A 15,385-nucleotide genomic window follows, 5' to 3' on the forward strand; every position below is an offset into this window, starting at 1 on the left:
GAGAGCAGCACGGACAGCTCACAGCTCCTCCCGATCTCCCGTCACAGGGAGACACGAACAACCCCTGGCACAGCTCCTTTCCTCCAGTCTAAGTGCTGCAAGCCCCACCTGTCACCCCAGCAGAGCACTGCTCCTGCCAGTGACAAGCCCAGGACGATCAGCCCGGGCAGGGTGACAAATTCCACCCGCTTGTAATCAAGCCCAAATTCCACCCGCTTGTAATCAAGCCCAAATTCCACCCGCCCCGCCACACGTCCACTTCAGCCCCTCACGGCCTCTCTAAAAATCACAGCAGCCTTTTCAGGACACGTGCTGGAGCTCCAGCCTGGTTACAAAACCTCTCTTTCAATATTAATCATTGCTCTGACCCAGATGTAAGAGAGACACGTTGAAAACCCAGTCAGTGTAATCCCCGCGCAGATAACAAATCCCGTGTTCTGCTTCAGGAAGGCAGGAACGATAATCGTTACACAATTAAACAAAGGGGCAAACAGATGACAAAACTGCATTTGGCCTGGCTCAGACCGAACTGGGACCTGCAGTGTCTGGAGGAAGAGCAGGAGACCCTCGCAAGCATGACTTGGAATAAATTAAATTCGTCCCACAAAGCATTTGTGGTGAGAACTCAGCTCCTCGACCTACCCGGTCACCTTCCACAGCCACGGATCAATGGCACCCAGGGCGTGTGGCGCACCAGGAGCAGGGCAGCCCCTTCCCAAAACCCCCCAGACACTGGGATGTGAGAAACCAATTCTACCCTTGCCATGGAGTCAGTAAATACCAGAGCGTGGAAGGATGCCAAGGTCCCCACAAGTTTAGATACAAAGCAATCACACAACAAGCTGATTTTTTTCTTTTTTTTTTTCTTTTTTTTTTTTTTTTTTCCCCACTAAAGAAGGCTTTATAATGAAGCAATAAGGTTTCTTGAAGAAATAAGACAGTGATTCCACTGAATCCCCATCAGGAAAGATAGGAGAAAAATTAGGGATGGACAAGATGCAATTGGCTTAAAGGAGATGCTAAAGTTACTTTTAAATGGAAGCAAAGAGGAGATACACAAAAAGATGAAAGAGAAAGTAAGAGCAGCATGTGTTATTAAGACCTGAAGTTATGAAACACTAAGTTGAAAAATGCTGCATTTTGCCAACCAAAGCAGCACAAAAATTCTGAAAAGGATCTGAAGAAAAATCAGGAAGAGAGATGTAGTAAGAAATCAGAGGTTCAAAACCTGAATGCAAAGGAGTGTTAACAGCAGAAAAGGAAATGCAAAATACCACCGTTAATATCAGATTATTAAAAACCAAAAGCATCATATCACACACCTATCTGATGCCCAGGGAAGCCTCTGGCACCCAAGAGCTCAACCAGCAGATGAGGAGCTGTGGCAGCGCAGAACCAGCCCCTACACCCAACAAATCACTGGCTCATTTGATTTTTTAAACTTAATTAGTGGGTAAAACAGCAGTGTGTCCAGTAGGGGCAATCAATGCGATTGCAAGTCAATAGATGTGACGGGGACTGTAAGTTCATCCAGGGAGCCTGCACTCAGGGACAGGATTCCTGCTGGGGCTGACCATCCTCTCCCAGCTGGCATTCCCAAAATCAGGCATCACTGCGGCCACAGGCTGCACAGCACTGACACCGCAGACATTCCCTGCAGGCTGAGGGAGGGGCTGGGGTTTTTTGGGAATGGTACCACCTGTAAATGACAAATGGCCGTGGACCCAAGTGATTCCCACGCCTCATTCATATTTAAACCTGGCTTAGCTTGTTTTGGGTAAAGAGGCTTTGACTCAGTTGCTTCCGTTTCAGGAAAACATCTGTGTAACATTTTTGTGAAAAGCTGTAGAAATAAGAAGTGCTAAGGAAACAAAGCAAGGCATTTGGAACACAAGTGGTAAAGGGAGCTTGTACCCAGCTGGTGAGTTCATCTTCCCAGTCTGCTCCATCCCCCAAAAGCCAGTCCAAACAGATTGTCCAGGAGCACTCTGTTTTTTTGCTCTCCTTGCAGCAAGAGAGCAAAAAGAAAACGCAGGGATCATCTGAGCACATTAACCTCCCTGGAAGAGAAGGGAATGAGACAAGATCTTTAGAGAATTGCATTCTGTCTGCCTCCGCAGTAATGGCATTACACTTGAATGAAAGCAAAATTATGTGGAAGACTGTTAGTTTACTGAGGGGTCAAAGAGATGACAGCTGTGGCAGGAGGAGGCAAACCTTTAATATGCCATGATGGACCAATGTGCACATCCTTCAGTGGATGAATAAATGTGGCTGAACAAGGGATTACACCTGAGCAAGCAACGGCATGGATTAATAAATTCAACAACAGAGGCTGCAGGGGTGGGAAAAAAAAGCAGCTCCTGAGAAATATCTGAGTTCTGCTACTCTTCTCATAGAAACAAGTACAATCCCAGTGTTGCTGGGGAGAGCTTAATAGATTGGGATTTGTGCATAAGGAGAAAACCCCCAAAACACGGGGGGACCTCAAATCTTTTTGCTGGGATGTGAGCAGAACGTTTCCCTGCCAGATGTTCCGTGTGCAGGCTGATCCCCAGCCTAAGCCAAACTGCTCCTTGCAGGGTGATGTAATCCTCAGATATGTATCATTAACTGCAATTTAATAAAAAGTCATGGGCTGAAAAAACACAGTTTCATAAAAAAAAAAAAAAAAAAAAAAAAAAAAGAAGAGAGAAGATGTCTGGCTGCACAGGGCTGAGAGAGGCAATAACAGGAAAATAAAATCAGGTACTGCATCTCTTCTCAGAAGTACAGAGAATTCTCTTGGTTATTAAATGAGACTCCCCACAAGTCCCAGCCTGTGCTCTCTGTAACTACTCAGTGCCACAGTGGATGAGAAACAAGACATAAATACATAATCAATACAAGAATAAAGCCACAAGCAAGGCAGTGTAACAGGAGCAGCTCTCTAACTTCCACTGCTTCAGTTTTAAGACGCCTGCTTTGCTTTGCAAGGAACATCAGAAAGCAAAATACGCAGGTTGGCAGCGAACTGGAGCCCTGAAAAAGTCTATTTAAAGTAATGTGATACCCAGCGAAGGCACTGAGATTGTTTTTTGCAATCTGTCCACACTTATTGGGCTGCAGCCAGGGGTTAATTCAGTCAAACTTTACTGTGTATTTCTTATAAATTCACTGAATGTCAGAGTAATTCTGTACATCACAAGGCACCTGTGCTTGTTACAGAATGCCAGCAACATTTAGGTTGAGACCTCCAAGATCCTTGAGCCCATCCAAGGCCCACTAAACCACGTCCCTAAATCCCTCTCTACATATCTTCCAAGTGACCTCAAAAGAAAAGGACATCTGCTCTGCATTATTTGAAGAACACCTTCAAGGAGATAATATCTAAAACCATGCCAGGGCACTCTACATATCAAAAAACAAAGCCAAACAAAAACCAAAACAAACAAAAAAACAACAACCAAATACAAAGCCAAACAAAAAAGACCCCACAAAAAAATCCCAAAAAACAAAAACAAACAAAAACACACCCCAAAAACCACAAAACCAACCCTCCCCCCCAAAAATCACAAACAAACACAAGAAAAAAGAAAACCAAACCCCACATCTACCAAATGACGAAGTCAAATTCTCTCAGCCACCCAGCCAAGCTCCCCCTTATTTCAAGCCCTCATGAAAAGCCTTTTAGCAACACGCATTTTTTTCTACATCTCAGCTTGGTGGTGTAAGACACAGCCCAAATTCATACTCTAAATCTTTATTTCAGTTTGAGGGGGCTCCAAATCCAATGGTTTCTGAGCCGCGAAGGGTGGGGCAGGACACAGCGCGGCCGTGCTTCTGTTTCACGTTTGATTTTCGTGTCTTCTAAACTCGCAAAAACTACATTTGAAAGATCAAAGCATTCAATTCCTACTGAACGTTCCTATTAACTTCAATGGGCTTTAGATCAGGGCCTTAATGGGGTATTAATGTAATGTAAACATTTTTAAGTATTATCTTAATATTATCAGCAGCATGTTAAATGGGCTAACAAGACCCCATTAGGGTAATTCTGACAAACAAATCAAGGGCTGAAATACTTTCCTTGGCAAGGACTTGCTTTGACAGTGAATGTAAGCCCTGTTTTCCCAAATAATCCATATTTCAGAGTTTTTGCAACGCAAAAATCCTAAGGAATGTTGCTACTTTTCTTAAACAAAGAAACCAAGCATACAAAGTATTAAAGTATTTTTGATTTAGAGCTTTCCCAGGTGAAGGGAGCTGTGCAGGAAATCCTGAATTTTTTAGTTATTTATGAATATTCTTTACAGAAATGAAGCCAGCATTTCAAAAGGCTCCTGTTGAAAAGATTTCAGAATTTAGGCATAAAGTCTAAAAACCTAAAATCACACTGGTGTTCATTGCCTCCCTCGCACTTCAGACACACATTAATCAAGTCCAGTCGAGGGAAGTATTTAATATGAGAAAAAGTTGTAGGGAGACAAATCAACAGCTGAGTTTTCCAACTTCACTTAATGCCTGAAGCCAACCAGCTCAACTGAGGACGTGCAGCCTTTTGTGTGAACAGGTTTTATGCTGTGACCTGGAGCCTCATCCCCGGGATTCTGAGCACTCAAACACCGGGATTCTCCCAGTTCTGGACCAACTGGGAGAAGGGCTGGACACAAAGCTGGGGGTCCTGCCCAAAACTCAACCTCCTCCTGAGAGCTTCCAAGTCCCATGAGGAGCAAAATCATGGCAAGGCACGATTGGCTTTGCTCAGAGTGCTAGTTTTCCCAAATTATAGAAACCATAACGCTACGGATCATTAAATCTGTATTTCTGGCTGAGCACGTAGGCTGGCCTAAACTTTTTGGAGGAGTTAAGCTCATGCAACATCCTAAAACAGAACTAAAGCTTCAGCCTTGGTGAAAAAACTGCATGGGAAAATGACGGAATAAATAGCTTTGGGAGAAAAAAAAAACCCCAAACATCTTTTAGCTCTCTATTTCATGCTCCAAAATATTCCTTCCCTTATTTTCCATGCCAGAAAGTCTCTGCTTTCTCCTTGCCACACTCCTCTCCTTCACAAGCTATTCATGCACAAGCTTTGAAAGATAGTAAGAGACAAGCAGATTTACATCAAAAAAATAAAGAGAGATAAGGTTGCTATGGGAATAAGAAGACAAAAACTGTTACTTAATCCAACATAAAAAGGATGAGAACTGGAGAGAACTCAGATGGAATTGAAACTGCCACCCCAACCAATGAGGTTATGATCTGAAACAACTGCTTTTTCTCCCTCATTTCCTCTATGCTTTCATGTAATTTCATTTTCTCGTCAGAACCTCTTTGCAGAATACAGTATTTCATGTTCAGATTCAAAAAACTTTAAAAAATGAATTAGAAGTAATATTTTCCAATATGTCGCTCACTGCTGTCACTCACTAGGCAAACTCTCACAAAAGCTGAAATATGTCCCCTCTGCAGCAATGCTATGGATGGAGATGTGAAGCTGGAGATGAATCTTTAGATTTTATATATAAATTATGCATAAAAAATAGATCCAGCCATGTAATTGTCTTACTTTTAACCACAGTCTATGGCCTACAATAAAGTTTTACATAGGCTAGTAAGCAGATTTGGGGCTTGTCTACAGCCGCAATCAAAGGCAATTCTTACAAACTCTGAAGGCAGAAAGAACTGTCACACACCTCCTCTCCCCAAAAAGTCAAGGCACCATTACTGTCAGCAGCTTATCTCAGAAAACACTGTCTCTTATCAGAGCTCGCCGGAATCGCTGCCCAGCCAGCACAAAACACCCTGGCAAGGAACGAATCTGTCCTATTTTCCAGTTGTTGATACAGGATAAATGTTTCTGCCCGTTTTGAAAAGCGCAGGGAAAATGTCTTTCCTTCCATTCCACAACCCCAGAGCTGTCCTGACTCAATAAATCCAGGGCCATGAGATCTCCCTACACGGCAAACCTTAAAAATGAGAAATGGGATCAAACCTTAAAATACCCAATTCGTAAAGTCTCTACCAGTGGATGACCTTTGGCAACATAAAGACTGGAAATAATCAAGCTAAAAACTTTTCCTGGACATGCAGCACAGCTTTGGAAGCAGAATTCTCCTTTGCACCTCATCTCTCCCAAGCTACACCATATGAAAATCTGCCATTCAGTGTTTACCGACAGTGAGATCTTCATGTGCCGCCTCTGAGCTTCAGGAGAATCCTTAACTGAATCAAACATCAAACTACCTCAGGATTTTCTTCACTGCTTCCAGAGTCAAAAACAGCCGTCGGAGGAGTCAGGATAAAATATACACTAATTACCCTTGACTGTGCAAATGGAGCTGTTTTTAATTCAGGTTTAAACCATTTCCAGGTCCTCACTGCTCAACAACAGCCAAAGGCAAGGGAATGCCAGGCTTTCCTTTGCAGTCCTTCGCTTCTTGCTGGATGCAGAGCACCTCGAATTATTGTGCAAAGCAGGTGCAAGGTGTGAGCTTGCAGCACAGTCTGTGAGGGTGGAGTGGCAGCACTGGAGATGCAGAATTTCCTGATTATTTCCAACAGGAACCTGACACACTCTGCTGTCTCTGCTGAATAAAAGCCATGCTCATTCCTCACACGGTACTTTTTGACAAAATGTCACTTCAGAGATAAGAACAAACCCTGAAGTCCATTTAGGATAAATGTGGCAAGTCTCAGCTTTGGGACTCTTTTCACCCAGACCTTTGGGAATACACAAAAACTTCCAAAGTGTCATAAATCTTTCTTCCTGGCAATTTAAATGGAAACCTGGGACACCTGCACAAGCTCACAGCCATCACACTCAAACCCAGGTCTCCTCGAAACTCCTTGCATTGTGCTATTCCACGTTTCTGTGTCCCTGCCCAGGACTGGAGGTGGAATGAAATAGTCTTCAAGGTCTCTTCCAACCCAAACTATTCTGTCATTCTCATTTTATACCATAAGGAAACACCCAGCGTGGAATTCCTTAGTTTACATCACTTCACAAAGTCACTCTGTACATTCCCCTTTTCACTAAGGCCCAATCTACTGAGTGAAATACTACAAATACTTGTAGTGGCTGCTTGAAATAAAGAGATTTCTACAAATGTTCCTGAACATCTGACCCCCAACTATGCCGAAATGAAGCCAAGCACAAACACATTTACCTACACGCCATCTTTTGCTTTCTATTCCAAGGCACCAAACACTTGCCTACAAAAAGTTCTGCTTCCCTGCCCAAAGGCCTGGCTTTGAAATGCCTTTGATTTTCTTGAAAGACCCCCAAAAAGTCACCAAGAAAGTCGTAACTCCATGTTCCATCCAAGGAGGGGAAAAAAACATCATGCTCTGCTAGCCAACTGCATTTTAATATTCTGTTTATAGTTATGGAAATTTGGCTCGTTTTAGCATCAATAAGTTCTGATTGTGCTAATCAGACAAGAATACAAATGAGCTTTTGCCCGCTTAGGTTTTCACACACGTTTAGTAAATACGGTTGAGGTTAAGCTTTATACTTTATGATGTTGTGTTATTTTGTTACTGAAAAAACAGCGTGTAAATTGTGTTCTAATCCCTGACAAACACTGATCCCTGGGATCTCACTGCTGATACGTTCATCCTGTATTGGAAGAGCTAAAGGCTACTATTAACACATTTGTTATTACACAAAAAACTGAGAGGTTAATTATGGCACAAATACAGCTTTTGTCCAAGGCACTGGCAGCCACATATTTAAAATCACCACAAAATTTAAAAACCTAAAGCATTCATTTCGAACACCATCATTAAGAACAACAAGAAAAATCAGAACAGTTTCTACTGAAGAGCTTTTTCTAAATACAAACTGAATTATTCTCAGTCCTGCTGTTTTGCTGAACATCTGCCAAATTATTCAGTTTAGATTTCAACCCAGTGTACCTTCCCCTGTTTTTCAACTGCCAGTCAGAGCCTCGTTAATCTGATTTTTTTTTTAACTCCACTGTGTCCTGATGTTCCCAAGTGAGGATGTGAAAGGGACAGAAGCCAAAGGTCTTGCAACAACTTCCAGGACCTCACTTCTCCTGAAACTTTGTGCTGGCCCACACTAAAACCCAAAAAACACCCGTGGAGAGGCTCCTGTCCTGTCCTTGACGCCAGGCTTCACGCTAAGGGACATCAGGGAAAGCTGGGAATCTTCAAAAGTCACTTCTTCCAAGGTGCCTGGGGAAAAAGGCTGAAGTCACACAGCAAAGTAAGTAGGCACAAACAAAACACCAGGCAATGATCTACCTACCAAAAAAAAAAAAAAAAAAAACAGCAAACAAAAATCCTAAGGTGCTGGGATTTACCAAAATTCCTAATAAATCAATATTTAGCTTGTGCATTGGAGTAAGTATTCCAGTAGGGATTACTATTCAATGTGCCCAAGCTCCATAACATTTTACAAGAAATACATTGGAATTACTTCTTCTATTGTACTGCAGTAGGAAGAAGAACTGTGTAAGTACAAATGTACAGCCTTCATGCTCAGTAATATTTGCAGTAACAAAATTTTACTGCAGGATAAACTGCTTAGAAATTCCTTCTTGGTAATTTATGTGAAAAATCAGAATTGCCACTAGCCAAAATTTCTCCATTCAAATGTCATCAAATCTGCAATAAGCTTAATTAATGAAGATAAAGGCAGCATTTGTCTTGTTGAAATGCAGCATTAATTGTCTGAAGGTGAGGACTCAGCTTTAAGGTTAGACAGTATCTGCAGCACGAGGGAGCTGCTTTTCAAGAGGAGGCTTTCTTCAGCTTCAAAGATAAAGCAGAAACCAAGGAGACTCTTCAAAAGCTATTAGAGGCCTCTCTCCAGAAAGAATCTGAATATAACAGCATTTTCTGCACTTACGGAAATAAATATTGTAACCGGTGAGAGCACGCTCACCACGGAAACCCAGACTCCTGGAAATCCATGGAGTTAAATTGATATCCAGGTCCAAGTTTGTATTCAGCTGAGCAGAAAACACAGATGCTCAAGGAGATTCTTGTTTCCTCTCCCCTAATTCCAAGTGGATGGATTGAATGTGGTCACCTCACCCAGGAGCGCCCAAGGCTGCTCCAGGAGGAACAAAGGAGCTGCAGAGGAAGGCGAGATTTGAAAGAGGAGCAGCTCCCAGCACCTGCCAGCTCACTAACACAGCCAGAGCAGGACAGATCCCTGCTCCTGAGCCTGGACACCAGCCTGCGTCCTGTGCCCACCGCAAGGGAGTTAGGCTCGGGATTATGTCAGGCTTCAGCGCAGAGGGAAATCCAGCACAGCCTTTGCCGATTCACAGCACCCATTCCATTTCGTGTTTCCACATCCTGCCGCTCCAGACAGGAATTGCAACCCCATTCCCCAAAGGGCCAAGAGCAAACAGGGCACTCAGGAGGGGTAAAGACCCTACAAGAACCAGGAGCTGCAACAAGTTACACCTGGAATTAATCCATGACTTCCCCACAGCTCACAGACGACTTCTGCACATCCAACTGTTGATGTTGTCCTGCATATTTTACTCCTTTTTATCCTCGAAGTCGCTCTTCAGAGTAATTTAAACATAATAATGCTAAAGTGCGTGTTTTGAAATTTTGAGCAAGGCAGACATTTTGAAACTCCAAATATATATATATATACATACACACACATATCTTTATATACTTAATGCTCAGTAAATCACCTTTCTTGCTCCCCAAACGGGCACCAAACACTCCAGAAAAAAAGCAGAACTCTTTAAGACCGGCTTCTCATTTTGCAACAAACTCAACCCAAACTTTCTGCCCGTGCAATGAATCCTGGCAGTGCTGCACAAGGCATCCCAGCTAAACAATTCTGACAGTCACTGCTGGCATAGCCGCACTTGAACATGATGGCTGGACACGTAGAATGCACAAAAAGGAGATCACTATTAATATGCAAAAGCATTATGCATCAAAAGCCAGGCTGATTCTGTCTGAAGGCTGTAACTCCTAATGAAAACTGAATTTGAACAAGAGTAGCGAATGATGCTATTTATTTTTTTTTTTCCCCCTCTTACAAATGGACTTTTATCCGTAAAGAAACTCTCCACCAAAGACTAAATCTGAAGAGGATGTTTCTGCTTTCCTTGTAGTATGATTTAATCACAACATCAGAGCAGTAAGAACACGGAAGGTTTGCTTTCATGCTCTTTGGAAAATAAAGAAAGAATCATGCTTTCCAATTTCATAAGTCTCCTAAACTTGATACTGAAAAAGAGGAGAACTGTGAATCTGATACATGACATTGCTGTGCCTGAGGGCTTCGCAGTTTATTTCTGTATTAGACTGAGAAAACAAAATGAAAAAATGAAAATGAAAGCAATAAAAACACCTGAACTGACACAAAGAAATACACAGAACATGATCTAGTTTTAAACTCAAATGGACTGCTGAATAAGGAATTAGGAAAAAAAACCACTTTGTATAATTTAGTATGAAGTGACAGTACAGGAACCAGGCTTAGATGTCCAAATAGTTTCTATATATTACAGTATATTACAGTAGTGCATTGGGTAGATTTTTTGCTGTGGCTTTGCGTTTTTGGTGGATTGTTTTGTTTGCTTTGTGTTTGTTTTTTTTGTTGTTGTTGTTGCTTTTTTTGCCAAGGTTGCAATGGCTGGAGGAAAAAGATAGTAACTATTTTCAGTTTTCTCTAGTTAAATAAAGTGCAGCAAAGACAGTGTTAGTTAGGATACAGTGTTTGTGGTGGCAAGGAGTCAGAATTTTAGGATTTTTAATCCAAGTGGCGTCTCCAGGTCTCACCCTGTTTGAAAGGCGCCCTTTCATCTCCTGAAGGAGAAGCATTTCATGCATTTACACACAGAGCCCTCCTTGTTTCATTTCTTTGAACCCTCTCCTCATCCACAGCTTTCCTTCCCCTCCGACCATCCTTCCAAAGTTGTTTTCCCCCTTAATTCTCAGGTGATCCTTTAAGGACGTGCCTTTCTGGGGAGGAGAGAGCAGCTGGTTTGAGCAGCAGAAAACAGCAGAGCATCGTGAGGAACTGAAGAAGGCTCTGCAGGGCTGGAGCACCGCACCTGGGGCTCCCCAGGAGCCTCCTCCTGCCCTCCAGGGGAGCGGGAAAATGAAGCCAGAATTCCCAAAAGCGGTGGGAAAACGCAGCTGCCGGGAAGTTTTCACACCCTCGAGCGATGGGGGTTCACAAATTCGTCAAAGTGTTCAGCAGATTCGTGCTCACACGTTCCAGGCAGGAATTGCTGCCCCAGCCCCCCAAAGGACCAAGTGCAATCAGGGCACTCAGGAGGGGTGAAGGCACCACAAGAACCAGGAGCTGCAAGAAGTTCCACCTGGAATTAATCCACGACTTCCCCACAGCTTAGTCTTGCACTTTTTTGTTGATGCTGTTTTGCATATTTTACTCCTTTTTATCCTCGAAGTCGCTCTTCAGAGCAATTTAAAGGTAACAATGCTAAAGAGTGTGTTTTGAAATTCCTCTCTAACAAGGCAGACATTAGGAAACCCCACATATACAGACAGGTATTTAACACTCAGTAATCACCTTTTTGCTCCCCCGAGGTAAATGGACAAAAAGACCACGGGATCATTAGTCATACAGATGTAATCACACTTCAATAAACACAAACCCAAGGGCCACCGGTTGTTTTTTTCCATCACACCCTCTCACATTCCCCTCTTTGATGAACTATGAAGATCCACGACGGATCAAGGAAAAGCAATTCAATACAGGACACTGCAATAAGGGGCCTGGTTTGAAATACATTATCTGCAAAGACAGAGAATGTCAGGGTTTATAAGGCAGGATCAGCATCACCTCCTTTTCTGCAGCTATGATGTTATTTCATAACACTGAACCGCAGACAGCTCTTACAACAACTGTCTTTTTGCTTATAGGCAAAGCAAAAGAAAAATGGTTTTCTGTGGGGAGGCAGAATACCTGCAGATCTGTCTTAATAAGAGGTTAAAATAACATTCTCCAAACTGCCTGACAACTTGCTTTCACATTTACAGCGCGCTCTTACTAAAATCTGTTTTGAAATCAGTTCAGCTCAGGGATTCCCGAGTGGATTTCAGCAGCCTGCTCTTCCAAAGGTCCACTAAAGAGCCACACAGTCGAAGCAAACAGGCAATGTTAGCGTGGAGCACACACCCAGGCTCCAAATAGAGGAGGTTTTTCTGTCAGGACTGAGCCCTTCTGCAGAGCTCTGAGGGCCAGGCAGCTGGAAATGCTCAGTTCCTCAAGCTGCATCTGGCTCAACTCTTGTCTCTGCAAGTGCTGACCGGGACTCCACAGAAGCTCCTCAGTGCCAACATTAAATCAGGGATGCACAGCTGTGATGGGTGCTCCAGGCCCCCGAGCAGCCCTGCCCCACCACGCCAGCTGGCTTTTTTTGGAAAGAGAAAATTCAGCTTTTTAACTCGACTTCTTGCTGTGCCTCCGATCTACCAACTCCCCATGGGCACTAAAATGACATTTGGCAAGTGCCCAGCTGCAGGGAGCGACCTGGAACAGGTGCAAAGGAGGACTGGGAGCATGGACACTGCCTTAACAGTGTCACCTCCCTTTCTTTAAAGCTCCTGACTAAGCCAAAACCAAACCCTGGCTTCCTGAGCCTCCATGAAAAGCTAAATCCATCTACCTTGAGCTGCGTGCAGGACTGAACCCCCTGAGCACAGCCAGGACACAAGCACTGGGAACAGGAGGGAGGGGATGGAAGGAGAGGCTGGCACAGCACAGGATCAGGAGGAAATCACAGCCACAGCATTTCCCCCCATCCCCTCCTGCACTGGAGCTCCTGGAAAGCAAACTCATCCATCCACAAGAGTCCCTGGGGACAAACCACTCCATCTTCACGCTCCATGAAGTACAGGCTCTGCCCTCCTCCCCAGAGCTGTGCTGGCCACCCTGGAGAGGATGCACAGGGGATCTTGGCAGGCCAAGGGGCACAGAATTCACCAGAGCCAAGCCCTGACACAGGACAGGAGCTCCTGCCCTCCCCTCACACACCTGGCAGCGCTGGGGATGCTGGAGCAGAGAGCAGCACGGCAAGCCTCGTGCTGCTGGGAGCGAGCACTGAGCTCCACAAGGGGAAGAAAAATGACTCTGCAGAGCTGAAGTGGCAGCAGAGAGGAGACCTCAACAACAGCACCAGCTCCAAACTCTCAGAGCTGTCTGGCACAGCAAGGAAAGCAAACCTCCGCACAGATTCAGCCACACATCACAGCGCTGCTCCTCAGGAATGAACCCCATCCTAACGCAGAGCTGTGAGAGAAGCTGCAGCAATCAGCCACAGCGAGAATCTGCAGTGTCCAGCTCAAGACAAACAGCTCTTCAATCAGCACACCCATCAGCAGCATCCTTAGTGCATTCAAACATCTTCTGCTTGCTTTGAAAGCACACCTCTACGTAGCAAAGCTTCTTTTGATTCACTCACTTTTAATACTTTGCATTATTTAACACGTCTATCGCATGCCCGGTGTCTAAACCCTACATCACTCGTGCATTTCAAAGCCTCTGGGTTCTCCCCAAGTGCAGCTGAAACCTCGAATCTGGGAACTTAAGCACAGCTCTGAAAGAGAAGTTAGAGATCATAGTTACCTGCAAGGCAGCCAGCAAATGACACCAGGAGCAGCTGCCCCCACAGCAGCAGCAGCATCTCCAGCCTCCTGAACTCAGTAATTCCGCTGGTCTCGGAGGAACTGTGCGTTTAATTCTTTCAGGGGGCAAGGTTTAACCTGTTAAAAGAACAGACATAAAACTGAATCCCTCGATGGTCCTTAAGAACTTACGTCCTTGTTAATGCGCTTTTAAATAAATACAAAGTTGGCGGATCCTTTAATGTTCCTCTTTTTTTACCAGGACTTAATCCCCCAACACAAGGGTGCATTCGTATTTCACATTTTCTCATGTACTTGAGGTGCTGGAAGTTTTATCCTCCAGCAGGAGCGGAGCTGAGAGCTGAGTTGACTTTGCAGTTCCCGCTTCCCACCAAGCTCCAGCACTGATTTATTTGTGAGATACAGTGGATTTAAAGGAAGGGACTCCATGAGGCACAACCATACACAGGCCAGCAGCTGAACACATCTGGGAGGAGCAGCCTGTGCTGCTGGCAACAACACAAACCAGTAACTGATTTAATTAAAACCACGTCCAACCCATCCTTTTTTTGATGTACTGGAGTGTGATGTGCCCACTGATGGCTTTTTCAGCTTTTAATTCCTCTTTGGATTCTGTATCAGGTGCAATGAACCAATTTATTGCCACTTTTACCTTTGGCCAAATGATAAACCCTGTGCCAAGGCCTACCAACCTGGCTGTGGCACTCTTTTACTTGTGTTTTCTTCCAAAAGAAGCTTTACAATAATTTTCCTTTAGTTGCAAGACAACTCTGGCCTTTTTATTTCCTGGATGTCACCTCCACAGCATCCTCTTTCTTCAGAGGAAAGGGAGGCAGGCAGAGTAAATGATTCCTTCTGGAATTAACCTACAGATCACTGCACGGCAATATTCAGGTCAAGAAAGCAACTACCAATTCTGAGGAGCCAGATCTGAGCTGCCTGAACTTGATGTTTCCATGTGAACTACCTCTTTTTTTTTTAACATTAGAATTAAGGGATTGATATTGCTGTGGAACAAGTGTTTGAATTTCGAGCTAAGCCCCCCCGAAAAACAATTCAGGGGGTCCTCTGTGATGCATCCCCAAGCTGTGATTAGCTAGGAGAATTTACTCTCCTCCAAAACACATCAGCCTTTGCCACCAGGTGAGGTTTTTTTCCTCATCCTGCTATCCCTGTGGGACCCACTGTCACCTCCACACAGAGCTGGCAGTGACATCCTCCATCCAGCGCTGAAGCTCCTGCTTTCTCATTTTCCCCACGTGCTTCTAAACCAGAAAATAAGCAAAGCCAAGCCCTCACATCTCTATCAAGTAATAGGTATTGATCCCCCAGCAGAGAGCTGCTGCCAGCAAAGCTGCCACAGAGGAAGGCTCACTGCAGGGGTGCAGCAATCCCCAGGCACCTCAAAGGGGAAGGGGAAGGGGAATATCCCACCCCTGGCTGCAATTTTAGGAGCCTCACCCAGGTTCTCACAGACCTCACATTGAAAAATGTTCGTGACACGCAATGAAAATGTGACTGGTTTTCAAAAGGAGCGATGGGAGTACAGCAAATTCTGTTCATTTTGCATGGTAAAAACCTCAGAATGGTGCTCTGGCAGCAGCATCATTCTTCACAGAATATCCTGAGTGGCAAGGGAGCCACAAAGATGATAAACCCAACTCTCAGCCATGCACAAGACACCCTGAGGGTCACAACCCTGTGCCCAAGAGCATTCTCCAAACTGTTCTTTGAGCCAGGAAAAAAAAAAGTGAGACTACAAAGAAACCTCTTCTGTGAG

General features: G+C 44.2%; 1 protein-coding gene across 4 annotated transcripts in view; it reads right to left on the reverse strand.

The window, feature by feature from the left end:
* The window catches only part of LOC120758291 (contactin-3-like), a 97,214-nt gene that overhangs the window by 59,371 nt on the left and 22,458 nt on the right, over positions 1-15,385 (reverse strand). For all 4 annotated transcript variants that reach the window (XM_040076389.2, XM_040076391.2, XM_058422232.1 and 1 more), the window contains exon 2: positions 13,586-13,722. In XM_040076389.2, coding sequence (XP_039932323.1) covers positions 13,586-13,643 — 58 coding nt within the window. In that variant the 5' untranslated portion in view covers positions 13,644-13,722. The remainder of the gene's footprint in view (positions 1-13,585; positions 13,723-15,385) is intronic.

The sequence above is a fragment of the Hirundo rustica genome, chromosome 12 (genome assembly GCF_015227805.2).
Source record: "Hirundo rustica isolate bHirRus1 chromosome 12, bHirRus1.pri.v3, whole genome shotgun sequence".
NCBI lineage: Eukaryota > Metazoa > Chordata > Aves > Passeriformes > Hirundinidae > Hirundo > Hirundo rustica.